This window comes from Radiomyces spectabilis, assembly GCF_025331425.1.
Source record: "Radiomyces spectabilis strain NRRL 2753 chromosome Unknown BYT42scaffold_1, whole genome shotgun sequence".
NCBI classification, from domain to species: Eukaryota; Fungi; Mucoromycota; class Mucoromycetes; order Mucorales; family Radiomycetaceae; genus Radiomyces; species Radiomyces spectabilis.
Window position 1 is genome coordinate 1,534,560 of NW_026251926.1, and position 25,487 is coordinate 1,560,046.

Here is a 25,487-nt window from a genome sequence, read left to right on the forward strand (position 1 = left end):
TCCTTTATAAATGAACATGATCATTCATAAATTTATCTACTGTAATAAATAGATAAAAAAGGTTGCAGCATATTAAAATTATGTACTTCGAATGACAATGCAAATCACAGCATCACCTCGCCAATTACTCTGTATTCTGTTAGGCAAAGATTCATACGGCATGCATATCTCATTTTCGGGCTGCTCCGGCCTACAGTATCTTGATTCAAAAAAGGTGCAATGAGTGTCATTATCTTTATGTATCCAGCTCTTCCTAGCTGACATCAAATCCATCATCGTTTGCTGGAGAATGGTAAGATCAAAAGTAATTGGCATCCCATAACTGTTCTAGATTTTCTGATCATCCAGACGAAGAATACGCCTTCTCGCCGTTCGACTGCGATATGACGACCTCCAACAAAAGCGAAGGAGGCAGGCAGGTATTTGTTTGATTTATCAGTAGCTGCAGATGCAGAGCCTATTATTGATACTTTTGGCAATGCGGTCGAAATGTCTTCCGAGTCCGCCGACAACTTTGGTGATATGGGTTACGATACCTTTTTAATTTTTATTTTTAAAGGTGCAAGGGCAAGGAGAAAATCGAACAGAGGTCATCTGCAACATTTTCAACCGAATGATATTGGTAAAATCATATCTTGATACATTTTGACTTTCAAGTTGCGTCAAGGAACACCCCATCAGTGTCAAGTGACCACCTTGTTGAAAAGGCATGCACTGTTGGTGAATGCATCTGAGTTTAAAATATGAATCCAACGACTAATCGGGAAGAGGCTCACAGTCACAGGGTTACTGTCCAGCACAATAAACAAAGGGGAAACCGGACCTTGTTTTTATTTTTTTCTTTACTTTGACCGTCGTAAACCTTCTATTTCTCAATGGCATCTTTGTTCCGATCGTCGGTTGTTCGGGTCAGCCGGCCTCTTCGACAGTTCCATACAGCTGCCCCGGTGGCTTCGCATATTGGACGAACACAACTTTCCTATGGCCAAGATGTCACCATCACTCACGATGCCACACCCATCACAACTCCTCGCATTTCCTCGGAACGTGATAACACCATGTTGACAGTGACCGGACCACTCGGTACCTTGAAGATGCCTATCAAACCTTTCGTCAAACTTCAATTCACTTCTTCCACTGGAGAAGATGCGGAAAACATTTTACAAGTATCCGTGGAGGACGAAACCATCAAACAACAACGAGCCATGTGGGGTACCACTCGCAATTTAATCAACAATATGATCGTCGGTGTCTCTGAAGGATACCGTATGCAACTGCGATTAGTCGGTGTGGGTTACAGAGGTGTACTGGAAAACGATCGCACCTTATCCCTGAAGCTTGGCTACTCACATCCCGTTGTCATCCCGATACCCGAAGGTATCACTTGCACTGTACCGCAGCCTAATCGTGTGCTTTTGCAGAGCTCCGATTTACAAAAAGTGACCCAACTTGCCGCTACGATCCAAAGTTGGAGAAAGCCAGAACCATACAACCAAAAGGGTATTTTCATCAACGACGAGACCATCAAGAAGAAGGAAGGAAAGAAGAAATAGTTATAGACTTTGTATTCATATTATTAAAATTTTTTCATGTATTCATCATCTCATGCTTTAATTTTTTTGGGATCGAAAGTTACGGTGTTAGCGGAATAGGTTATCGTGGAGGATCCACTGACAGCGTTAGAGGGCTATGAAATGTCTCTTTGAAGACAGTGGGTGATATTATGGAAGAATTGCATGTAGAAATCGGTCATTCATACTAATATGTAATCTGCAATGCTGTCTATCCACGCAATTACCGTGGGCAACAAGCTTACTTTTGTACATCTCAAAAAAGGGAAGTGAACTGTCCGGCGGAGAACAAATTACCTTATGGAAATGTCTAAAGAGATTATGTGGAACTTTACATGTACAGTTTAAATTGAAAAAATCTGGGTAAAAATTTTACAAATCAAAGTTTTTTTAAAGGAGGTAAGGTAATGTTGTTAAGTTTAAGTTAATCATATAAGAGAGAAATCCAAAGGACAAAGACATACAAAAAAAAACAATAGGGATGCACTAGACAAGCCACACTTACTCTTCTTTTGCTTTTACTTACAAAAAAACTGTTTTCACCGCTTCGCGGGAGCCGCCACCGCACACCGCCAAGGCATGGGCTTTGTTCATCAGTTATTTAAACTACACAGTAAAAGCGCACAAAGCAAGTGAGTAATTCGGCATAACATTCAAAAAAGAAAGGTCATTTGAGCTATTTGTGGAGGTTCAGTCGTTGATAGCACAGTTGTAGTCATCATGAGTATACGTACAGGATAGTTGATTTGAGCAATGTTGATAAGAATAAGCAATGAAAAAATATATTCCCATAGATGGATGGTTTTGCGCAAGAAAAAAGAAAATAGATGTGCGATGAAGAGGCAAAAAAATGGATGGAAGATGCGTCGTCTTTTATAGACATGAAAAAAGAGGCGATATTAAAAACCTTTATTGCCCAATAATGAAGCAGGAAAAAGACGCCATGTGGCTTTTCTCATCGCTTCACGTCATATTTATCCTTTGATGAGAGAGTGTGGCTTCATCGCATGAAATAGCTGCATGAAGTAGGTCTCAGATAATGTTAGAGCGAGATCTTTATTCTCAAGTGTTCTTATGTTGGCTGTTTCGGATACACAGGTCAAAAAAATTATGATAAGATGCCCCACACTCCCCGCCAATAAAGGACCAAGTCATGATTTTTGCTTCCTTGAAATCATTTCTTTATCTCCCGAGAAAAATGAACTGAAGATGCAAAAGACATTAGGGAAGTCAATAAATTTATCGGGATTACAAAAAATTTTGCCAGGGCACTGTATATGGATCCTACTGCACTAGCAAAATAGCAATATAGCAAAAGAGAACTGCTGTGATACAGTGGAACGATGCAATGCGTGAGATTCAAGTAAGTACACAATTCCCGCCCCCCCCCTTTTTTTTTTTTTTTTTTTTTTTTTTGCAAGAGCTCAGCGCCGGCTATACTTGTGGTTGTTACCGTTGCCTTCCGAGACATAGACAACTAGCGTTCTCCTTAGAAGACTAAGTGGGACACCTGGACTTTTCACTTTGCGTTGGTTGAAGCTCATCCTGCTACAACTTGTCGGAAAAATTGTTGAAGCATCTTTTCCTATCTGTGATGATGAAAATGGAGCCTTATCCGTGCGTCCTCGAAACATTAGTGCTTTGTGAATTCAGGTCGCCGGTTTGCTATTGCATAAGATTCATGAAATAACATTGTACATCCACATTTTGGCGAGCAATATAAAATTTGTTTGATCCACATCGGGGTTTAGATATCTTTGATGAGCATGTCGATCTTGACCTGTGCTTCTCAAATAACCGTATTACCGTTATGGTGTTTATAATCGTAACACACTCCTTTTCAGGATATATTCAACTCTCACAAACATGACTTGGCCCTGACGATGAAACACACATCTAACGTCGTTCTACATCGTTCTAATAAGGCTTACTGATATCGTGATGTTGGATCATTCTCTATTAATGTTCAGGATGATGTGATCCTGTGAACAAACAAGAAAATGAACTGGTATATTTGCTACTAGTATGGTTTCGTTGATAGCTTCCGGTTGGTGGTAATCATCGGTTACCGTACCTGTCGCCGCGTTGCCGAGCTGGACGCGCAGACCGTCAACGGATATTGTAACGTCTTCATACTTCCAGCATAAGCACTGAGGCATATGTGGAAAGCAAATTGCACTCAAGCAAAGAATGCAATGTATCTAAAATTGCATCGAAACAAAGGTGCCTGACGGTGCATTTGCGAGCTCGATCGGTGCCGCAGTCTCTGCAAGTCCGACTTGAGTGGCGCTTTAGCTTCATTCGGGGAAAAGCTCGTGAGCCACCGATTGACAGAATAGATCGAATGCGTTTGTATCTGAAGTTTATGATGTTATTTATCACACTTTATAAGGAACTAAGCAGGAGTCAAAAGAGCTTCATTAACAGGAGTCCCCAGAGACGGAGCACAAGTGATGGAACAGAGTGCTGAAGCACGGAATAACGGTAAAGACTCACAAATGAAAAAAAAGACAGTCCATGGAGTGTGCTTGAATACGACTGTCGGAGACACTTTGTGTTACTATCAGCAACAAATCAGAAATCACCAATTTTATTTCAATATCGTGAAGCGTTTCCCTTTCCCTCTCTTTTTTTTCTACTTGGCTTCTTTTTCCTTCTTTCTCTTCTTTATTGTGATATTCCCGTCTTTATTTGAAATGGCTCCTGTTACTGTTTCCGCTGCAGGCATCGGTGTCGCTCACTTGCCGAACCAAAGGCACAAGATTGTCACCAAGCGCGGTGCCAATTTCACTATTATGGTGTGCGGTAAAATACCTCATCACGATCATCTCGGGCGAAAGACCGCTTCTCATCATTGCCTTGACTGTTATAATAGGCGAATCGGGTGTGGGCAAAACCACGTTTATTAATACTCTGTTCACGACCTCTATCAAAGACTACAAAGACCCCGCCAAGCGCCATGAAAAACAGCTGGATAGAACAGTGGAAATTGAAATTACTAAAGCTGGTAAGCTCTATTTTTTTCGTCAACTCGGGTTTTTCTGAAGAATTAGTCATACTAAGCTGATTAGAGCTCGAGGAAAAAATGTTCAAAGTGAAACTGAGCGTTATCGATACGCCCGGATTTGGCGATTATGTCAATAATTACGACAGCTGGATGCCTGTGGTTGAATTTCTCGATGATCAGCATGAAAACTACATGCGTCAGGAACAGCAACCTGTCCGTCAGGGCGTGGCCGACATGCGAGTCCATGCCTGTCTTTATTTCATTCGACCGACGGGTCACAGGTGAGTGAGTGAAAACCGTGGCATTTTAAGCCTATCCTCTTTTTGAAATTTCAATGAATCGAAAACTCATTTCAGGGATTAGCTTAAAACCCCTGGATATCGAAGTGATGAAACGTCTCGGTTCACGAGTGAATCTTATTCCAGTGATTGCCAAGGCTGATACTCTTACACCAAAGGATCTGGCAGAATTCAAACGCAGAGTAAGTCACTCAGAGCGATGAAATCAATCAGGGTAGCTTCCCACCCTCGACGGGGTTGTTGAAGCGCGAAAATGCATTGAAAACAAGATACATACAAGGGATCGGGCATCTTGATGAGAACGAAGAATTTGACGGTTTCTGCTGTATAGATCCTGGAAGTCATTGAAGCACAAAATATTCGAGTATACTCTTGTCCTATTGAGAGTGACGACGAAGGAATGACGGAGCGCAACAGGAGTATCATGGCTGCCATGCCTTTCTCCGTGATTGGTTCAACACAAACCGTGCGCACACCAGATGGTCGCGAAGTCAAGGGACGCCAGTATTCTTGGGGTGTTGCTGAAGTCGAAAATGAGGATCATTGCGACTTTAAGAAACTGCGAAATCTGTTGATTCGTACACATATGCTCGATTTGATTTCAACAACCGAAGAACAGCATTACGAGAACTATCGTCAGCAGCAGATGGCCACCCGCAAATTTGGCGAACCAAAGTAATTATTATTTCACCAATCACACTGTGTATCTTGTGCGACAGTTGAGTAATCGTACTATTTTTGTTTTCTTTTGTTTTCTTTTAGGGTCAAGAAGTATGAAAACCCGAAACATAGGGAGAAAGAAGATGCACTCCGTAAAGTATTTACTGAGCAAGTGAGACAAGAGGAGAATCGTTTCCGCCAATGGGAACAACAGGTATGCACAGTTGGAGGAAGCAAAGAAGGAGTGAGCATGGTTTCCACTGTTCAGATACTGATGGGTTTACATTCTTTCTGTTTTCTGCGATTAGCTCATCAGTGAACGCGATCGTTTAAATAAGGATCTCGAGACACAACATGCGCAGATCAAGGCTCTTGAAGCTGACTTAGAACATATGTATCATCAACATGGCCGTGGCACGATGAGAAAGTAGACCTGGAGTCAATGTGCTTCGATGAATACCTCATTATATTTCCTTAGTTTTTAAATTCCTTTTTCTTTGTTTGATTCCAGATATCAATACTCATCATTATACTAAACTCAAAACATTTGACAAGAACTTCCTTTATAAATTTGATAGAGCAATGTTGTGCAGTTGACATCATTCGATATAAAATTACCACGCTAACGATCGTCACAATCTTTCAATTCCATTTTCTGCCTTTGCTTCCTTCTGTTTTGTTTGAATAATCCTGCTGTTATGATGGACTTTTATTACATTGTAAGCGTCTGCAGTCGGCGGAAGGGCCTCCACCATAAAGCTCAGCCGGATGGACTGGTCTACTAGAACTGTAAATAATACAACCCTTTTACCGTTCATTGCTTCCTTTTCCATTCACATGGCCGAAAAAGGAGCCACTCCTGATATCAAATTGTTTAAATAATGTCACCTGATATATTAAGCACGACATCGTTGTGGTGGCAGCGATATCGGCCGAGAAACCGTGTCTTTGCTTAGTGGATTAAATAATACAGAATCTTACATAATGCCATGAACCACTGTCAAAGCCAAACAATGGATACAATTTAACAAATACGGCGCACGCAAATGAAACATTTGATTATACATATTTACTCTTGAAGCTAATTAGGCAATTGTCAGGGTCGACCTTGACTTGCGGTAAGTATAGGTCAAGTATTGTCCAAAGATCACGGTATCAAACATGAGTGTTCCTGCACTACCCATGATGTAGGGTACGGCTTCAAGTAAGGACTGTCGTGTAGCATGTGGATTTGTGAATATACTCAATGTGTAAGTGAGATTTCCCATGGCGGCAAAAAAGAAGAGAGCCATTGACAACCCTTCTACAGAGCGGCGACGGAAATTTTGTGCGATCTGTGGCAACCGCGATGATAGATACAGAAAAGTGCATAACCAGGCGAAAAAACGTCCCACCCACAGCATTTCTTCGTCCGAAAGGACATGGGACATGTCTCGTGATGTAATGGTGGGTGTTGTGACACTTAATGATAGGACGCCGACGACAAGAAGCTGGGTATACTTGGGTGCACGATCAGTCTGACCACATAATTGGGTTTGTTCCGTGGGTTGATTAGCAGTTGATAAGCTGGCAGATTTCAATTGAGATTCCCTGTCGTACAATGGGCGAGATTGACTGCTAGAACTACAGGTGCTTTCGACGTTATAAATATAAGATTTCGGCTCCTCGGGATTCAACCATTGGCGAAGACGATTGTCGGCGAATTTTACATAATATAGCCATTGCATACAAAGCACGGTATCTATAATGATAAAATAAATAGACAGATATAACTGGAATCGCAACTGGTTCGTTTCTATACAGCCAATAAAATTGGCCACATCACCTAGTATATATAGAACATGCATATTAGGTCTCATTATCTTTTTTTTTTCGGTTCTTTTGAACCGTTCAACATCTCTCGTGAGATGTTTCTTTTACCGATGAGCCAAATGGTTAAAAACGTGAAACTAAGAGATTCAGCGTCATGTAACCGGTAATTTTTGATGACTTGTCTATAGGGCCAAAAATTACTTAACACCCAAATGCAATTTAAGCGTGATCGAAGACCAAGTGCTTCAACTTACGGCATTTGAGCGTTTAACCAACAAAAAATGGACAAATAACCGAGTAATACACTGATAGAATCCCTCCATCCGTAGACACAATCACCGAATAATGTCTGTTATTATTTTACGTAGCAATACACCAATACATGAGTTTGTCATACAGAAGGCAGTGTTTTTCAATCATTGATTACATGAATCCACTGCACATACGGGACGCCATCGACAATAGGTTGGCAGGTATGCGTCATGAATATGTATATAGGAGTAATTGACAGTACTTAAAATGTCAATATGTATTAATAAAACAAAAAAGAAATGTGGAAGAACAAGAAGAAGAAGAAGAAGAAGAAGAAGAAAGATAAAGACAATGAGAGTTATGATTATGATTTTTATGTGTGAATCAATGCAGGAGTGCCAAAATCATTCAAAAATGCGAAATTGGCACACGTATTAGGAAACTCGCGGAGTTCAGGGACCCCATCTGATCTTTTTTACCATATCAAGCAGTTACGACGACAGCCCTTGAATTACTTTCTTTGGGTAACAACACCCCCGCTTCGCGAACTTTGTATACAGCATTTTCTCCAGCATCAGCTGTATATCCATTATGACTACGCGATGACGGTACCACTAAGTAATCCCGTCCGCACCACCTACTCCGGCTGTGGATTTTTCCTAGTCTTGTATGGTGGAACCGAGTTCTTTGACGGGTCACCCTCATCGTTTTTCCTTCGTGTCATTTATTATCACAGATACTCGAGTGGATGGACATATACGAATAGAGCGGATGATTTCAATGATCAACCAAACGTGAAGTTACAGGTGCAGGTGTCACATGCATGTGCACTGAAAAAGTCCAATGGCCGCAGATTCAGTACAGTTTAACTGAAAAAATCTGGGTAAAAATTTTACAAATCAAAAATTTTTTAAACGAGGTAAGGTAATGTTGTTAAGTTCAAGTTAATCATATAAGAGAGAAATCCAAAGGACAAAGACGTACAAAAAAAAAACAATATGAATGCATTAGACAAGCCACACTTACTCTTCTTTTGCTTTTACAAAAAAACTGTTGTCACCACACTGTGGGAGCCGCCACCGCACACCGCCAAGGCATGGGCTTTGTTCAGACAATTTTTAAACTACACAGTAGAAGCACACAAAGCAAGTGAGTGAGTGATTCGGCATAACATTCAAAAAAGAAAGGGCACTCGAGAACAAATACATTACCTTTCAAAAAAAAAAATCTTTGTTGCCGTCAAAAAAAAAAAAAGAAAAAAAAAAGGTTTTCGGCGCGCAAGCTATAATGTGGAGATTCAGTCGTTTTGATAGCCCAGTTGTGGTCATCATGAGTATATGTACAGGATGGGTGATTTGAGCAAATGTTGATGAAAATGAGCAATAAAAAAATGTATGGCGCGATGAATGGATGGATTTTGCGCAAGAAAAAAGAAAATAGATGTACGATGAAGAGGAAATAAAATGGATGGAAGATGCGTCGTATTTTATAGACATGAAAAAAGAGGCGATATTAAAAACCTTTATTGTCCAATAATGAAGCAGGAAAAAAGACGCCATGTGTCTTTTCTCATCGCTTCATGTCATAATTATCCTTTGATAAGAGAGTGTGGCCTCACCGCATGAAATAGTTGCATGAAGTAGGTCTCAGATAATGTTAGAGGGGAGATCTTTATTCTCAAGTGCTCTTATGTGGGCTGTTTCGGATACACAGGTCAGATGCCCCACACTTAATGAAGCACCAAGTCATGATTTTTGCTTCTTTGCAATTTATTTGACTATCATTTCTTTATCTCCCGAGAAAAATGAACTGAAGATGCAAAAGACATTAGGGAAGTCAATAAATTTATCGGGATTACAAAAAATTTTGCCAGATTCAGTATATGGATTACAGGGCGCGCGTACACAACACTATCATGGGTTGACATTCAGTTTGACCTCAGTATTATTAGACTGATCGATTCGTTACAATCCCTACTTGCTCTTGGCCTTACGGTAGATGAACGTGCTTCAGGTGACGAGTGCTGCGCCTTTTTCGCTAAACTCAACTACAAACCTACAGAAACTATCAATGGTAGAGATCATATTATTGTCAAAGAGAATGACTCCTGAATCCAGCACATCCTTTTTTTAGATATTAATGTGTGATTTGATACATAAATTCCTTACTGGGACGCCAACTGATCGCACTTTGATCTTTCTGGCAACGAATGCTTTTTTTAGGTCCGACTTGTTGTGACTGAGAATGCGATTACTCGCCACAGACACGCTCAGATTCTCGGTGAAACCTTTCTCACCAGTGATTCACAATGTTCATTGGCATAACAGGGCCAAGCTGCAGCGGGAAGCACACAGTTGCTAAATATTTAGTCGAACACCATAATTTTACACTACTTGCCCTTGAAACGAATACCGCTCATACCCACCAACCCATTCGTCAACATGCGCGCGTCTTCCCCACATTGAAACAAATGCAGCGCTTCGTCACCGAACGATGGCGAGAAAATTACGTTACATGTGACATTGACGGCCGCGGCCTTTGGCTCTTAAAGTAAGCAATCTGTTGATCTGCTCCTCCCATGTCATTTTCTCCTACTCACATCACTTTTGCTGAGATCAGAAAACGCCCTTTTTTCTTACTGGCAGCTGTCGAAGCCCCTATTTTTATGCGATACGAACGATGCGTGGCAAGGTAACTATTTTGTCCTCAAGCATTTGTCTTCAAGCATTTGAATACCATTATTTCTTTTGTTAACTCTTAATACCACGCGATACGCTTAGAGACGAAGCCAGAGGTGAACGACCATTAACATTGGACGAATTTGTCAGAAAGGACGACTTGGCCTTGTTCAACGTGTCGGCAACAACGGATTCAATCGATAAGAAAGAATCAAATACACCTTTATACACCCTAATGTCGTTGTCGGACGTTGCCATCACAAACACGTTCAAAGACCCTTGCGCTTTCTTTGCTTCATTGGACAAGCTGGAATTGACCAATTTTGAACGCCTGCGACCTTCTTGGGATACCTATTTCATGCATCTGTCTGATTTAGCAGCTCGAAGATCGAACTGCATGAAGCGTCGAGTAGGTTGTATCTTGGTAAAAGATTCCCGTGTCATTGCGACTGGATATAACGGTACTCCGCGCGGATTACGAAATTGTAACGAAGGCGGTTGCGATCGATGCAATCAAGGTGCCCCTTGTGGTACTGGCCTGGATCGGTGTTTATGTATGCACGCTGAGGAAAACGCTTTGCTTGAGGCGGGAAGAGGACGGGTGGATTTCAGCAATGGTGTTGTTCTTTACTGCAATACGTAAGTGGTATTCATCTGACTATATTCTTTTCGCTATCTAACATAACAACAACAACATGATAGATGCCCTTGTCTCGGTAAGTTGTTGAGCACTCGTACCAGTGACAAACCGGAACAGTAATGGAGATGTACTAACGCAACTTTTCGATCGAATAGGTTGTGCAATTAAAATTGTGCAGCAGGGCGTTAAAGAGGTTGTTTATTCGAAATCCTATGGTATGGATGAAATGACATCCAAGGTGTTTCAAGAGGCAAAAGTGAAGATGCGACAACACAGTCCGCCGAGCATGCGATTAGAAATGCAAGTTGATATCACCGAACTCGATGAAGCAATTGTAGGCTCATTGGGTTGGGACCGTCAAGAAGCAGAACGTCGCGACTCTTTACCAGATGTATCTTAGGCGTCGGTGTCCTCATATAACCTTGGATTATTTATACTTTCCTTCTATTTACTCAGCTAGCTGACCTTATTACGAAAATGCATTGGAGGATGTGACATCGCAAAAATTATGCGTGATATCTTTGTTTTAATCTGGAAAAAGATGATATTACTGCATGTTGGGAAGAACTTTTTCGGCAACAGTGTGGATAAAATAGTAAGACCAATGGTTTAAGAAAGCCAGAAGAGACCTTTTCTCAACTTGTCATGTCGCGTTCAGAAACTTGATACAAAGCAAATATCAGGTATGGAAATAAAATGTAACAAATTAAAAATAGGCTGCCATGCGGGTTGCAGATATAGATCAAAAAGCATATTTCATATATGCCATTTCTATATTTGTTTTACTTCTCCAGTGATAAAACCTATTGAGTTTCGTAAGTAACATGAACGGCTGCTTGTTAATTGCTTCGCCGCACCTGCATATACCGTGCATATGATGCTAAGCGACCTGAAATGATTCTGTGTGATTAAAGAAAGACAAAACATGAGTTATGTAATATGAATAACGCAATAGGAAAGGTTAAGCTTTTCTTATCACTTCTCCGCTTTGAACACTCGGCCACTGAAAATTTGGTATCCATTTTCGTGTTGTATCAAAATCAAAACGACCAGAAAGATTGCGTATATCTCCAACTTTATCAACAATCACGGTCAATGATTGGTACAATTATTGTTTGGTGGTTGCCGGTTATTTCTTGCTATGTTTGGTTAGATGCGATCTCAATCTCAACGTTTTACAGAGAAGAGGTCTTTTGCGGGTATTGTGATACAGAATGCCATTTTAAACCTTCTGAATTGTATTTAAACTCCCAATGTTTTGCAGATTCTTAACCTTCCCGACATATCGATGCATGATCATCCGAAGGTGGTTTCCGAACTGTGGTCCAAGAAGGACCGTCTAAAACTTCACAATGTCAGTAGGCATTATGGTTTGGGTATGAAATCTCTGCTCAGTAATGTGCATAATCTGCTTTTGATCCCGATAGTCTCTGCGCAAAATATGGAACGGTTGACAAGCTTTGTTCGGATGTCTAAATTATGGTGACTCAATGCGTGAGGAATCTCTCTGGTTTTTTTCGATCAGTAAAGCTCTATTATGGGTTGCAGGATCCTTTTGGCATGAACAAAAATAAGACATTCGCACAGGTTTGGCCATAGCTGTAGGTGTTAGGTCTTACCAAACTACTTGTGAAAATCAGTGGCAAAGATGTAATTTCGAGCTTATGTTGTGGGAAAACCGGTTGATTTGCATGGTCAAAAATAACGGTGAACATGGAAAAATTTTATAGGTATGATACACAACTTAGTTCCCATTAGCGGTCAATGTATGATCTTTTTTTCAAACCTTATCCCGGGGCGCCTCTCCAATGTACGACAAGTTGATGGTTTTGCTTGCATGTGCTTATGTATTTACAAGAGATACACCGACCGATTTGAACTTGAATGATCCATTTGTATACCTCCTGAGTTTCTAAATGTCATGGCTGCCTTGCCATATACCAACAACATCATCCTGTATCAAGTTGATTTCCCATACTGGAAGCTGCGGCATGGAAACCGTTCATTAATTTGGTCAAATCTCTGTATGACTTTATACAGCAACAAATCACTACTTAGACACTTTCTCAAGAATCTTCCATGAGATCTAAGCTCAGGTACAAATAGTTGCTCGGCATGTCCGCCATTTTCTCAAATTTTCACACGATTTTCGTACAAGCCCAACCCAATATACCCCCAAAATTGAGTGACAGCGGAAGAGCCCGGATACAACTTTTGGATAGTACATTAAAGACCACAAGGATCCACAAACGATAAGGATGTCACCATAGTAATTCAGACGGTGGCACCCGATGATTTTCAACAGTAAAACAGAGAAACCCCGGAAATACCATGTCCTTAAGCGTCACATTGAAAAAAGAAAAAAAGAAAAAGTGTAATCATGTACAGAAATATTCTATGCTGTAGATCGTTAAGATTCTGTGGTATTACCAAGTTTATTTGCTGGCATATCGTTTCAACGTGCAGCAAAATTTGAGATCACATTCAGCGTTAACTTTTCCCAGTCGGCGTCCTTTCAAATCCCGAACTGCGCATGTTAACCAACTTTTTATAGGTTTCTTCGACGGGTATAAAAGCAAGCAGCGACTGTAAATTTCAGCACCCTTTCCGTATATTTCAACAAAATTGTACACATAGCATGACTGTAAGCGAACGCGAATATTATGATCCTGCAACTACAAATTATTGGCTACCGATCGATGAGATCGAGCAAGATCGATTGGATGAGGTAAAGGAACCATGTAAACACAAATTAACTGGATCCCTGTTAAAAGAAAGTTCATGGTTCGCTTGTTTAGATCCATTTCGCTCTGAAAGATTTATATGATGGGTACCATCTTGTGACTGAAAGGCTACATGCTGAAGATCAATTCTGTCTGACGATTGATCGTTTACGTCGATATACCAAATAGAAATGTTTTGACAAAAACCCATTGTTTACTGCGTAAGGGTATGAAGATATTGGACGTTGGTTGCGGTCCTGCCACTTGGCTTTTGGTAGGTTCACCGATGGGTTCCCTGGTCGTCTGTGCGCACGGCGGAGCTCTAAACGTCACGATTAGGATATGGCGATGAGTTTTCAAAAATGTGAATTTACCGGTGTGGATCTAAGTAAAGACATGTTCCCCAATATCAAACCTAACAACGTTGAGTTGGTCATCGCCGATGTTCTGCAAGGTTTGCCCTTTGAGGATGGTACTTTTGATTTTGTACACATGCGTCTTTTATGCCGCGCGTTCAAAAAGGACGAATGGGAAACCGTCTTTCGCGAGTTGCTCAGAGTGACTAAACCTGGAGGATACATTGAATCCCTCGAATCCGACATCAGAGCAAGTATAAGCACACACTTTGGAGATGACGCAAATTATAGTACTGATATAGGACGGGTATTGCATTAGGGGGAAACTAAGCTCAGCAAAATCTGTAAGTGCTCTTTCTCAGTAAATCGTAAAATGTCATGAATGCTCAACAATTCTAGTTATCGATCTTTCCGAACAACATGATCAAAATCCCCGCATTGCTATTCATATTGGAGAAATATTGACCAAGCTTGGAGCTAATATCATCCAAACAGATGAGCGCAGCGTCAATCTGGGTAAGGCAAAAGGCATCATAGTAGTACTTTAATACCGCTTTGCTTATATTACTGTTTGCACGTGGATTCTGCTGATCCGACAATTAGGAAACAATGATATACTGGCGGCCAAATTCTTATCAATGATTAAGCATTCTATTGAAAGTTTGATTCCTTTTATAAGACCATACCTTGACCTTAAAGAAGGCGACGATCCATCCTCGGCGATCCAGGAACTATTGGATGAACTAAAGGCATCTGAACAGAAATCTGTTTTCATTGCCTACCTTGCTCAGAAACCCGAATAAATACACAGATTGTATTTCGTGCATATACACGTTCCTCGCCAAGTAGGATGCGAGAATAACAAATTGTTTTCATTGATTGGACATAAAAAGCAATGGTTGCCCCAATTTTTTTGTTTTTTCGGTATATCATATACGGCATGGTTTTTTGTAATAAAGGAGTGCGGACGAAGCCCTTCATCACTGTTGACGTTTGCCCAATAATATTGGAGACATGTCAGTAGCAAAATAATAGCCAGTAATAGTATACATGATGTAAGAGTTACTTTTATGATGCGAAACAACGATGCCAAAATGACTCAAGTAAGCTTATGAAGGTGACCGCAGCAAGGTCTCCATACGTCTGGTGGTGACATTCAACAACTTTCAAAGCCGTGTAACTGAAATTTCCCGATTTGGATTGTTTACAAGCATTGCCACCAAAAATAGGAAAAGCATAATAAAATGCATTACTTTTTCTCTCCCCGTGCCGGTGAAAAGATTCTGTATCCTTTTTTTTCTTTTCTTTTCCTTAACTATGACAGCCATTACTTCAAATAATTTATTGAGCAAATCAAAAGATGTAGGAGGATCATTCATACACAGCTATGGCACCAAAGTGTTTATGCGCCCTCGATTGGACGACGTACTGGACGCAGTACAGCAAGCACGATTCAACGAAAAGAAATACGTGTGGGTCGAAGATTCCCAGAATGGCTACGTGAGGGCACATGTTATCCACGAAGACGAGCAGCAAGCTGAGATAGAACTAGAGAACGGCCTGGTAAGAGAAACAATGACTACAAGGTGGCACTTGCAGGCAACGATCCTGACTTTCTAAATAGACACGGCATGTGCCTATCAGCAAGGTTTATCCGATGAACCCGCCCAAATTCGACATGGTGGATGACATGGCTGAGTTGACCCACCTGAATGAACCTTCCGTTATTCATAACTTGTCCGTCCGATACCAAGCAAAGCACATCTATGTAAGTTGGATATTGTGAGAGTTACGAGAAGCAATAAACTAATGGAGGAACTATAGACCTACTCCGGGTTGTTTTTGGTGGCGGTGAATCCATACCGGCAACTTCCCATTTACTCGGATGAATATGTCCAGAACTATAAAGGTCGACGACGAGGAGAGATGCCTCCTCACATCTACGCTGTAGCCGACCAAGCGTATCATGACATGCTGCAGGACCGCGAGAATCAATCCATCCTAATTACGTAAGTATCAGTTTGGTATCTTGGCTCAGTATGACAAGGATTAAATGTAAAAGAATCCAATGCTAGTGGTGAATCGGGTGCTGGCAAGACGGAAAACACAAAGATCGTGATTCAATACCTCACCACGGTAGCGAGTGATGGTACCCGGACTGAAACAAGCCAACTGGAACAGCAGATTTTGCAAGCAAATCCTATATTGGAAGCCTTTGGTAATGCGCAGACCATTCGCAATAACAACTCATCGCGCTTCGTAAGTGAATTGTACTTGTCTTGCGTTGGTCAGCTTCATGTACGCTTATCATTTATGATAGGGTAAATTCATCCGTATTGAATTCAACATGCGAGCTCAAATCTGTGGTGCCAACATTGAATGGTATTTGCTGGAGAAGTCCCGTGTGCACCAACAATCGCCAAAGGAACGCAATTATCATATTTTTTATCAGTTACTGAGTGCTGATGAATCTATCAAAGGTATGTGTACAATGTTCGTCGTGCAACAATCTTGAATTAACACAGTGTCATTAGAGCAACTGCTCCTGGGGAACGGGCGGTCAACCGATTACGGATTTACCAAACATTCAAGACCCACAATTGATGGCGTAGATGATGGCCAAGCATTCCGTCAACTAATGGTAACACTATGAAACTAACAAACTCGAGATTGAAATGTTACTAAAGCATGGGTCAATTTTTCACAGACATCGCTGGATATTATGGGGTTGTCGGATAAAGAGAAGTTAGATTACTTCCGTATAGTGGCTGTAGTACTGCATCTGGGCAATATTGTCATCACACCGGACTATCGTGGTGATCGCGCCGATATTCGCGATTTTGCGGTACTTGAGCGGGTGTGCCATTTGCTGGGCATTCCAGCTCAGGAGTTCAAGAAGTGCCTACTTAGCCCACGTATCAAAGCCGGTCGTGATTGGGTCAATCAGGCGAAATCGCCAGCTCAGGTGACGGCGAGTCTGGATGCTTTGGCCAAATCTCTGTACGAACGTAATTTTGCCAGTTTGGTCGAGCGCGTGAACCGGGCGATCGATGGTCAGAAACCAGCAGACAAGATGGGTTTTATTGGCGTGCTAGATATTGCTGGCTTTGAGATATTCGAGGTAAGTTTTCTAAATCAACATTAGCATTCTCACGATTAAGAAAGCCTTACACGAAAAATTTGGGATCCACGTAGGTCAACAGTTTCGAGCAACTCTGTATCAATTACACCAATGAAAAACTCCAACAATTCTTTAATCACAACATGTTTGTGCTGGAGCAGGAAGAATATCAAAAAGAAAAAATTGATTGGTCCTATATCAACTTTGGTTTGGATCTTCAGCCCACCATTGACTTGATCGAAAAAACAAATGTAAGTTACCGTCGCTTTAACGAATCATAATGCCTTGTGTAACAATTGCGTAAAATAGCCTGTGGGAATCTTATCCTGCCTTGAAGAAGAATGTGTGGCTCCCCGAGGAACGGATAAGCGATTCTTGGACAAGTTGTCCGAAGTATGGGATAACGATACGGGAGAGAGCAAGTTCAAGACGACTCGGTTCAAAGACGGATTTATCGTAAGACACTATGCCGGCGATGTGGAGTACTCGACCATTGGTTGGATTGATAAGAACAAAGATCCCTTGAATGAAGATATCACTCGGTTATTGGCACAATCCAGCCAACGCCATGTCGCCACCTTGTACGAAGACTACCTGACAGAAGAGGACGATAACAGCTGGAGACACGGCCATGGCACCAGTGGTGCATTAACTTTGTTGAAGCTACGCAAAGGAGGTGGTTCATTTCGCACAGTTGGTCAGCGCCACAAGCAACAACTGCTATCGCTCATGAACACGTTATACATGACTCATCCTCACTTTGTCCGGTGTATTCTGCCGAACAATCGAAAGCGCCCAGGAGAAATTCAGAGCAAACTTGTTCTAGACCAGTTGCGTTGCAACGGCGTGCTGGAAGGTATCCGTATCTGTCGCAAGGGTTTCCCGAACCGTCTTTCTTTTGCCGATTTCCGCAAACGCTATGAAGTACTTTGTCCCAATGTGCTTCCACCAAACGCATTTATTGATGGTCGCAGTGCTTGCCAGACCCTGTTGGATTGTATGGAATTGGATCATGACCGTTACAGAATCGGTACCACCAAAGTCTTTTTCAAAGCAACAGTGGTAAGTGGTGACAGAAAAACGACACGATCAAAAAAGCAATACCTCATATAAATATCTTTCTAGCTTGCCGATCTAGAAGAAGCGCGCGATAAGAAACTTGGCGAGTATATCACACGGTTCCAAGCAATGTGTCGTCGCTACATTGCCCGTCGTCACATTTCGAGGGTCGCGCGACAAACTGAAGCAATCAAAGTGATGCAACGAAATGCGCGAATCTATGTCACGTTACGTGAATGGCCATGGTGGAAAGTATATGCCAAGCTGAAACCCCTCAATGTGGCGTATCGCGTCGAGACTCAAATCAAGGAAAAGGACCAAAAGATTCTCCGATTGGAAACCGAGCTCAAGACACAAAAGGAACAAGTCGCGTGCCTCAGTGAAAGGACCGAAGAACTGGAATCACAACAACAGGACTACAAGGAACTGTTGCGAAGCGAGCAGTTACTGACTCAGGAACTGCAAGACAGCAAACAGAGCCTACTGGACAAAGTGACCAATTCAGAAGAGCGGGTAGAGAGTTTGTGTGAAGCACTGGATGAAGCCCGGGATCAGAATTGCACGTTACAACAACAGCTGGAGGCTGCTTACAAAGAAAACAAGGCACAAGCGGGCATGATTGCACGATTGCATCAAGACATACGCGAGTACAATGACGATAACGAGAAATTGGCACTTCAGTACAAGTCGTTGAGGGAGGAACATGAGAACGTTTTGCGAGAGCTAGCTCTGTTGAAGAAGGAGCATGCATCTCTGTCGCAGCACAACACATCGTTGGAACAAGCTTTTGATGACCAGCGAGCGCATGTGGAGAAACTTGAAGCAGATTTAGTCGAGACTCGGTCAAAGGAGCATGCCCTGAAAAAGACCAATACTGAGCAGAGCAAACAGATTATGAATCTAGAAAAAGAGAAAGAGGTAAAAATTATTATAGTGGCAACCAAACCAAAAAATATTCCTATTAACCGGTTGTACCTTGATGTGTAGATTCAGCAAAAGACACAAAACCAAAAGATCGCAGAAACAACCGCGTCTGTGGAAGCGATGAAACTATCCCTACGAGAGTCGAGCCACGCACTGGAGAAGGAAAAAGCTGGTCGAGAAGAAGCACAGAAGGAGACCAAGTCATTGAAGGAGAAGATTGACAAGTTACAGAATACCCATGCTACCGAACGAAACGAGTGGCAACAGCGCAACGAGCAACTGGAAGATGACCGGCAACAGCTAGTGTCCCTCTTGCAAGCTGAAGCGGCTGATGCAGCAGCAAGAGCGGCTAGGTATGTACCTATTGCTTTTCCTTTCACATGAATTTTTGATATTTAACGACATGATTTTTATTATTAGACTGGATCAGGCACTTGCACAGTTACATATCAAAATACCCCCATCATCTCAGTAATTCTATTTTATAAAGAAAATCAGCGGGATGAAATCGCTGATATTTATATACCCTATTAAGTTGCGACTTGTGACATGCGCCCTTGAAAGATGCTGTCTTTGATAATTGTACTGCTTACGGAAAGCTACTTGTTGTCCCGGCAAACTGAGCTTATGATGAAATGGGGGGAATACTCCGCTCCGCGTTCCCGCGTTTAAAGCCAGCCCTGAATTTGGGCCATGACGCTGGATTCTGTCACGTGCTCCGCTGAGAAATGGAAAGACTTCAGCTTCCTTTTTTACTTCCTAGCTTTAGGTCCTCTCATTCATCATGCCCTCCTTGGCTCTTTCAAGTGCAGAGGACAAGAACAAAGTCAGAAGGGCTTTGCCGACTGCTGTAAGAAACGCTACAACAGTTACATATCATCCGCATAATTGGCTCACCATATCTTAACAATAGAAAATATATGCAGCCACGGTAGCTCGCTTATATGTCGCTTATCCGAATCCTAACAAATGGGCTTACGCCAACGTCTGGGGTGCCGTCGCATTTCTCAAAGACAAAAAAAAGCATGCTTTGTATCTGCGTATGGTAGATTTGACGGTAAATCTCGAGGTGTTGGGGAAAAAGTACTGCAAGGCCGACTGAAACTGATCTTTATTTTTTTATTGAATAGAATCACAGAGGAGTCATTTGGGAACAAGAATTGTATGATGGGTTCGAATTCAAAATGGAGACGCCTTTCTTCTATACGTTTGCTACCGATGTAAGTACCGAGACTAGGAACGGTAATAATTATTATTCAGGCACTGAATTACTTGGCTTTTTCCTTTTACAGGAATACATGGCAGGGTTATCATTTGCTGACACTACGGATGCATCTGTTTTCTATACAAAAATAACCACTCGAGAATCTCTCCGACAATCTAAAAACAAAAAAGGTAACTGGTGAGAAGAGAAGAAAGAGGAACACAAGCAAAAGACTCCCAAGCTTGGCTTTCTTTTTGGATAACGAGTAGCTAATATCACAATGAAATGTACAGGAACTAGCACTGCTAAGCAAAAATCAAAAGGCAAGCTGGATAAGACGCAAATCGGTCTACCATCCGAATTCAGGTACTAATGAGATTGGCAAGGATATGATTGGGATTTTAATGGTTGACCGGAAAACCACGTGTAGGCATTTGGGACATATTGGCTACACGCCCGAAAAAGGGTTCAGTGTGCAGAACAATGACCCTGAGTGGAATGGCTTGTTTGATCAATTGCAATCGCTTGGTATTTCTGCCAAAGAAATCCATGAGAATGAGGACTTTATCAAAGAGTTCGTAAGTGAACGTGGCGGTCCGCCTCCACCTCCGCCTCGACCTTCTTCAGCAGCTATTCGTAAATCTCGTCCTCCTCCACCTCCGCCTCCTTCCCGACGAGCAGCTCCTCCTCCACCGCCTGTTGGTGGTAAGTTATCAATCATTGATTTGCCTTTAAATTGAACTTTCTTCGCTCATCTGCTCCCATATCCCTTAGGTCGTCGTCCGCCTCCACCTCCACCTCCACCTGCTGCAAGAAGAGCAGCACCACCTCCACCTCCACCTCTGGCTTCATCTGCTGGAAGACGAAGTCTTGCACCGCCACGTCCTCCGCCTCCACCGCGCCCTGTTTCGTATGCTTCGCGAAGCCCATCGACTTCTTCGAGAACTGGAACGCCATCTCTTCCTGGAAGACCATCACCGCCAGCAGTCACTTCGCCTGTATCCACGCCGCTAGTGTCTACTCCAACAGTACCCACTCCACCTATTATTCACAGAGAGACGCCGCATTCGCCTATTAAATCGAATAACCCCTACCGTCAGTCGATGGGAATGGAATCTCCGGCAGCATCTTCTCCGATTGCACCCCCTTCGTTCAGAGCACCTTCGCCAGTGCCTGCTTCGCCGGTACCTGCTTCACCAGTGTCTCCGTCATATGAGGAAACGTATGATTATCCGGATAACGACACGCGATCATCCTCGCCTGAATTTTACGATGCATCGGAGGCACCGATTCCACCACCATTACCACCTATGCCTCATTCAGGTCGTCCAACCCCGCCACTGCCGCCACCTATTCCGAGTAGAGACAAAAGAGGTCCACCACCGTTGCCACCCGGTAGACCGACGCCATCTAATCCACCGCCAAAACCTGTTGAACAAGAGCCATCTTATGATAATGAGTCTTACAACCCTTACATGTCATCTGCAGCTCCTCCTCCGCCTCCACCACCTCCTCCACCTCCACCAGTTGGAGGTGCACCCCCACCTCCACCTCCACCGCCGCCGCCTCCACCAGTAGGTGGTGCACCTCCTCCACCTCCACCTCCATTTGCACCATCGCCTGCAATGTCCGGTTCACCTATGCCCGTTGCATCAGGTAATGGTGAACGTGGTGCCTTGCTGGAATCCATTCGAAACGCAGGAGGTATCCATTCTTTGAAGAGCATACCTAAAGAAGCCCGAAGAGATCGCAGCGGCCCGGCCACAGGTGGCGCGAATGCCGCTGCTGCTGTAGCTGGAGGTGCTGCTGCTGGTGCAGCAGGCGGCAATGACTTGACCACCAGTTTATTAGCAGCCTTGCAAGATCGTAAAAAAGCCATCCAGTCCGATGATGAGGATGATAGTGACGATGAGGACGATTGGGATGACGATTTGTAGTTTCAACCGTTGTCTGTTTAGTTTCTGGATAATCGTATTTTTCGAATAAATAGATGCTCCAGTCTTTTTTTTAATGTCATATCAAGTACAAGTGATTATTTCTTGCAGCAGGTCCGGTGCATCCAAGTATGCATTCGGATGTTTCCTATCCATCGAAAGTTGATATCTATCGACGTTGAACTCATTATGCGAACGCTCTATTTAGTCTCAATAGAAATAGATAAAAGAAGTTGGGGGTTCAGTAATAGCCTAAGAGATATTCGAGACGAATAGCTCTGTGCACCTCAAAGAAACAGGTAGCAAAAAGGAGAAATCACAAGCAGCATTCAATCGAATCAGTCACTAGATCTGAAGAACCAAATACAATATGCAACTGGCTGATTCGTATGGTATAAGACTTTTTGCGCTATAAAATCTTCTTTTATGGCCCGCAGTGCGTCATTCGAAATGGAAAGGAAATATTGTTTGAGCAAATGATTTTTATACAGTGATGAATGAACAACATATATAATAGAGCTTGTCAAAAAGCGGCGTGGTGTGAAGGTATCGATAAATAATAATAATATGGGTTTAAGCTACTAAGAGATGATAACGAAAAGTGTGAATGGTAAAGGGAATGAGCAAAGAAATAAAATGTCTACAAAATTATGATTGCACCTGCTCGGCTTCTTCACGTGCAATGAGTGTTTGCGTAGCAGTTCGGACCGCTTCATCCGCGCTAAAGTGAAAGAATGGGTAGCGATCCTTGGGCATGGGAATAGAATGTTTCGTCGTAGAGCTAGCATCATCCGCCGTCTTTATATCGTACTGAATGCTCTCGACGTCGCTAGACTTCTGCTCTTGGTAAGCTTTCTGCGGACCATCCTTGTGGGCAGGCACAATGGGGAGAATCTCTTGAACAGCATTGTTGGTGTCCTGGTCAGATGTATAGCGTGGTTGTGTACCAAAACCTGCCACAATCAAAGACTCGCGAATGGCAGCTTGGGCAATATTGATAAAGTGGAACTCGACGTGATGGCCGCTGTAACGATTCAAGGTATTCTGAGCGTCGACAATAGCTTGAAGACCGCTGGTATCAAGGTTGTTGACACTGGCAAAGTCGAGAATAAGAGCATGCAGGCGAGGTAATTGTTGTCTTTCGGCGTCCTTGACCGGGTCGGCATCATCGTTCCACGCACGGTCTCCTTTAGATAACACCTGTTGAGATCTTCTCGTGTTTTCCTTGGCATAACTGATAATCTTATCGGTGATATAGCCAGAATTAGGATAGGTGATGGATTCTTCGATGCGGCACATCAAGATACCGGATGGTAAGTCCTCGACAAGTTTTCCGAGAGAGGGGTGATCCTTGGACACGTACAGATATTGTTGCGCAATATCGGATTTCTCAGGCTCGGGACTAGTGAGAGGAACACGACCGAGGACCCAGAAACGAGGACGGGCGATACGGAACAGCAGAATAGCCAATGACAAAGCAAGGGAGGCATAGATACCATATTCCACGGTAGTGAAGAAAGTGACGATGACAGTGGTCACGAAGACGAATAATTCCCACAGAGAAATTCTCGCCAATCGACGAATGTAAGCCGGTCCAGAGACAAGGTCAGCAACGGCGTGAATGACGACGGCGGCAAGCGTGGCGTCGGGGATGTAATAGAAAGCTGGGGTCAGAGCGTACAAGGCAAGAACCACCACGAGACCGGAGAAGATACCAGCAATTGGAGTTTTAACGCCTGAACGGGCCTTGATGGCTGTTCGAGAAAAGGAACCTGTAGACGGATAAGCACTAGAAAAAGGAAAATCCGAGGTTGAGTATTCCTCTTGAAACAATGTTTGTACACAAACATAAATCTTACCCAAAGAAAGCAGCCCAGATGTTGGTGAAACCAATAGCGATAATCTCTTGATCAGGATTGATCGCATAATCATTGATACGACCAAAGGACTTGGCAATAGCCACGTGCTCCAGAATCAGGATAATCACAGCGGAAGGTAAAGATGGAGCGACAGCAGAAATAACATCGGTAGTGACATGGGGCACAGCCATAGCCTGGAAACCAGCAGGCACAGTTTTAAGGATACTGATTGGGCTTGTATCTTTTCCGATATTAATGAGGAAAGCGATCAGAGTACCGAAAATTACGAGGATACCGTTGCGCATGATGGACAGGAAGAACAAGTGAGTCTCATATTTCTTGTAGCGTTGACCGAGCTTTTGACAAGCATAACGAACGCCATAAAGCCAAATCAGCCCAGTAAGGCCAAAGGCAACGTCCACTTTTGTTTTTGGCAGGTTTTTAAAAAAATTGCCAAAGATCAAATAAGTCGAATCTTGGGTATTGATGCCTTTGATACCAAACAGTTTCGGCCATTGGCCGACCGTAATCGTAATGGCACTGCCTGTCATGAAACCAGCAATGGCAGGACCTGCGTGATAAAATTTGCATTAGAAAAAAAAAACGTAGTTGCAACTACTGTAACAAGTTCGTCCCACATACCAGGGATAAAATCTACAAGGATTCCGAGGCGAATAAGACCAAGAAACATAGCAACGGAACCACTCAACAAAGACAAGGCGACAGCGATCTGAGGAGCGGTGATTTCAGGGCTCTCAGCAGCTACTCGAGTTACGGTTTGACCGATTAAAAGAGACATGACAGCTATAAAAGGCTAGGTGTGAGTGTTTCCGAATGGGACAACAGCGAATAAAGTGGGGAGCATTACCGGTGGGGCCAATACTGATATCTTTCGATGTAGCGAAAAGACAATAAACGCACAAACCAACAAAAGCAGTACTATATTTACGTGGATAGATGTTAGCATAACGAGGTACAGTTTGATGTATTCGATAAATTCAACTTACTATAGACCATATTGGGGAGGTAATTCGGCAATCTTTGCATAACCCATACTTTGAGGAACGACAACGACACCGACGGTCAGACCAGCAATAAGATCCCGAACAAGCCACTACAACAAACATGTTTCAGATTGAGTCCTGATGTTTTTTCTGCAACGTTCAAAAAAAATGGTTCTCACTTGAAGATTATAACGATGAATCCAGGTAGCAATTGGGAACAGACTAACAGCGTAATTGCGGCTGGATCGAGGCAGATTATGCACGAATGTCCGTGCTTTTTCCTTGCGTGACACGGACTCGTAGTCGATGATGATACCAGTAGCCGAAGGGGCGCTCATGAGAAACTACTGAGTGGATCGTTTTGCAGAGATAAACAAAAGTAAA

The 25,487-nt window shown here is 42.7% G+C and overlaps 8 protein-coding genes across 8 annotated transcripts; 6 read left to right on the top strand and 2 right to left on the bottom strand.

The window, feature by feature from the left end:
• Positions 1-799: 799 nt before the first annotated feature.
• Positions 800-1,601, top strand: BYT42DRAFT_552350 (ribosomal protein L6, alpha-beta domain-containing protein). Its single transcript, XM_051566367.1, has one exon. It carries the CDS (start codon positions 876-878, stop codon positions 1,551-1,553), a length of 678 nt encoding a protein of 225 aa, XP_051428360.1. The 5' UTR covers positions 800-875; the 3' UTR covers positions 1,554-1,601.
• A 2,586-nt stretch (positions 1,602-4,187) lies between these two features.
• Positions 4,188-6,171, top strand: BYT42DRAFT_552351 (Septin-domain-containing protein). Its single transcript, XM_051566368.1, has 7 exons — positions 4,188-4,376; positions 4,447-4,578; positions 4,643-4,859; positions 4,942-5,059; positions 5,209-5,552; positions 5,640-5,751; positions 5,846-6,171. Exons 1-7 carry the CDS (start codon positions 4,268-4,270, stop codon positions 5,966-5,968), a joined length of 1,155 nt encoding a protein of 384 aa, XP_051428361.1. The 5' UTR covers positions 4,188-4,267; the 3' UTR covers positions 5,969-6,171.
• A 248-nt stretch (positions 6,172-6,419) lies between these two features.
• On the bottom strand, positions 6,420-7,935 carry BYT42DRAFT_552353 (PQ loop repeat-domain-containing protein). Its single transcript, XM_051566369.1, has 4 exons — positions 7,777-7,935; positions 7,604-7,698; positions 7,458-7,531; positions 6,420-7,362 (listed from the first exon to the last, which is right to left on the bottom strand). The coding sequence occupies exons 1-4, from the start codon at positions 7,831-7,833 to the stop codon at positions 6,623-6,625; spliced, it is 966 nt and encodes a 321-aa protein (XP_051428362.1). The 5' UTR covers positions 7,834-7,935; the 3' UTR covers positions 6,420-6,622.
• Positions 7,936-9,909: 1,974 nt separating this feature from the next.
• On the top strand, positions 9,910-11,319 carry BYT42DRAFT_591415 (cytidine deaminase-like protein; the record flags this gene model as incomplete). The annotated part of the gene is made up of 6 exons (XM_051570538.1): positions 9,910-10,151; positions 10,221-10,292; positions 10,382-10,454; positions 10,485-10,918; positions 10,982-10,995; positions 11,075-11,319. 6 exons carry the CDS (start codon positions 9,910-9,912, stop codon positions 11,317-11,319), a joined length of 1,080 nt encoding a protein of 359 aa, XP_051428363.1.
• Positions 11,320-13,311: 1,992 nt separating this feature from the next.
• Positions 13,312-15,051, top strand: BYT42DRAFT_19898 (S-adenosyl-L-methionine-dependent methyltransferase). Its single transcript, XM_051562509.1, has 7 exons — positions 13,312-13,647; positions 13,718-13,749; positions 13,832-13,916; positions 13,982-14,248; positions 14,318-14,342; positions 14,398-14,514; positions 14,602-15,051. Exons 1-7 carry the CDS (start codon positions 13,558-13,560, stop codon positions 14,799-14,801), a joined length of 816 nt encoding a protein of 271 aa, XP_051428364.1. The 5' UTR covers positions 13,312-13,557; the 3' UTR covers positions 14,802-15,051.
• Positions 15,052-15,625: 574 nt separating this feature from the next.
• Positions 15,626-18,733, top strand: BYT42DRAFT_466302 (Myh9 protein; the record flags this gene model as incomplete). Its single annotated transcript, XM_051563512.1, has 9 exons — positions 15,626-15,766; positions 15,823-16,007; positions 16,074-16,257; positions 16,319-16,478; positions 16,524-16,639; positions 16,706-17,119; positions 17,194-17,370; positions 17,429-18,181; positions 18,245-18,733. Coding segments are annotated over 9 exons (2,619 nt in total), but the record flags the coding sequence as incomplete, so codon positions are not given.
• Positions 18,734-19,861: 1,128 nt separating this feature from the next.
• Positions 19,862-22,322, top strand: BYT42DRAFT_552386 (uncharacterized protein). The gene is made up of 7 exons (XM_051566370.1): positions 19,862-19,952; positions 20,016-20,159; positions 20,233-20,322; positions 20,395-20,497; positions 20,600-20,672; positions 20,737-21,011; positions 21,081-22,322. The coding sequence occupies exons 1-7, from the start codon at positions 19,887-19,889 to the stop codon at positions 22,241-22,243; spliced, it is 1,914 nt and encodes a 637-aa protein (XP_051428366.1). The 5' UTR covers positions 19,862-19,886; the 3' UTR covers positions 22,244-22,322.
• A 298-nt stretch (positions 22,323-22,620) lies between these two features.
• On the bottom strand, positions 22,621-25,461 carry BYT42DRAFT_552389 (sulfate transporter family-domain-containing protein). The gene is made up of 6 exons (XM_051566371.1): positions 25,283-25,461; positions 25,107-25,213; positions 24,968-25,038; positions 24,742-24,903; positions 24,100-24,670; positions 22,621-24,029 (listed from the first exon to the last, which is right to left on the bottom strand). The coding sequence occupies exons 1-6, from the start codon at positions 25,439-25,441 to the stop codon at positions 22,889-22,891; spliced, it is 2,211 nt and encodes a 736-aa protein (XP_051428367.1). The 5' UTR covers positions 25,442-25,461; the 3' UTR covers positions 22,621-22,888.
• Positions 25,462-25,487: the final 26 nt, after the last annotated feature.

What these genes read in the sequence shown, in the direction of transcription:
- BYT42DRAFT_552350 (XM_051566367.1), top strand. Translation starts at nt 876, where the DNA reads ATGGCATCTTTGTTCCGATCGTCGGTTGTTCGGGTCAGCCGGCCTCTT.
- BYT42DRAFT_552351 (XM_051566368.1), top strand. Translation starts at nt 4,268, where the DNA reads ATGGCTCCTGTTACTGTTTCCGCTGCAGGCATCGGTGTCGCTCACTTG. An exon ending in TTTCACTATTATGGTGTGCG is followed by an intron (nt 4,377 to 4,446) that starts GTAAAATACCTC and finishes CTGTTATAATAG; the next exon opens with GCGAATCGGGTGTGGGCAAA. An exon ending in AATTGAAATTACTAAAGCTG is followed by an intron (nt 4,579 to 4,642) that starts GTAAGCTCTATT and finishes TAAGCTGATTAG; the next exon opens with AGCTCGAGGAAAAAATGTTC.
- BYT42DRAFT_552353 (XM_051566369.1), bottom strand. Translation starts at nt 7,833, where the DNA reads ATGACGCATACCTGCCAACCTATTGTCGATGGCGTCCCGTATGTGCAG. An exon ending in CGTATGTGCAGTGGATTCAT is followed by an intron (nt 7,699 to 7,776) that starts GTAATCAATGAT and finishes AAATAATAACAG; the next exon opens with ACATTATTCGGTGATTGTGT. An exon ending in TGGTTAAACGCTCAAATGCC is followed by an intron (nt 7,532 to 7,603) that starts GTAAGTTGAAGC and finishes TTGGCCCTATAG; the next exon opens with ACAAGTCATCAAAAATTACC.
- BYT42DRAFT_19898 (XM_051562509.1), top strand. Translation starts at nt 13,558, where the DNA reads ATGACTGTAAGCGAACGCGAATATTATGATCCTGCAACTACAAATTAT. An exon ending in CCCTCGAATCCGACATCAGA is followed by an intron (nt 14,249 to 14,317) that starts GCAAGTATAAGC and finishes GTATTGCATTAG; the next exon opens with GGGGAAACTAAGCTCAGCAA. An exon ending in AACTAAGCTCAGCAAAATCT is followed by an intron (nt 14,343 to 14,397) that starts GTAAGTGCTCTT and finishes CAACAATTCTAG; the next exon opens with TTATCGATCTTTCCGAACAA.
- BYT42DRAFT_552386 (XM_051566370.1), top strand. Translation starts at nt 19,887, where the DNA reads ATGCCCTCCTTGGCTCTTTCAAGTGCAGAGGACAAGAACAAAGTCAGA. An exon ending in TCTATACGTTTGCTACCGAT is followed by an intron (nt 20,323 to 20,394) that starts GTAAGTACCGAG and finishes TTCCTTTTACAG; the next exon opens with GAATACATGGCAGGGTTATC. An exon ending in ACAATCTAAAAACAAAAAAG is followed by an intron (nt 20,498 to 20,599) that starts GTAACTGGTGAG and finishes TGAAATGTACAG; the next exon opens with GAACTAGCACTGCTAAGCAA.
- BYT42DRAFT_552389 (XM_051566371.1), bottom strand. Translation starts at nt 25,441, where the DNA reads ATGAGCGCCCCTTCGGCTACTGGTATCATCATCGACTACGAGTCCGTG. An exon ending in TTCATCGTTATAATCTTCAA is followed by an intron (nt 25,214 to 25,282) that starts GTGAGAACCATT and finishes TGTTTGTTGTAG; the next exon opens with TGGCTTGTTCGGGATCTTAT. An exon ending in TATCAGTATTGGCCCCACCG is followed by an intron (nt 24,904 to 24,967) that starts GTAATGCTCCCC and finishes AGCCTTTTATAG; the next exon opens with CTGTCATGTCTCTTTTAATC.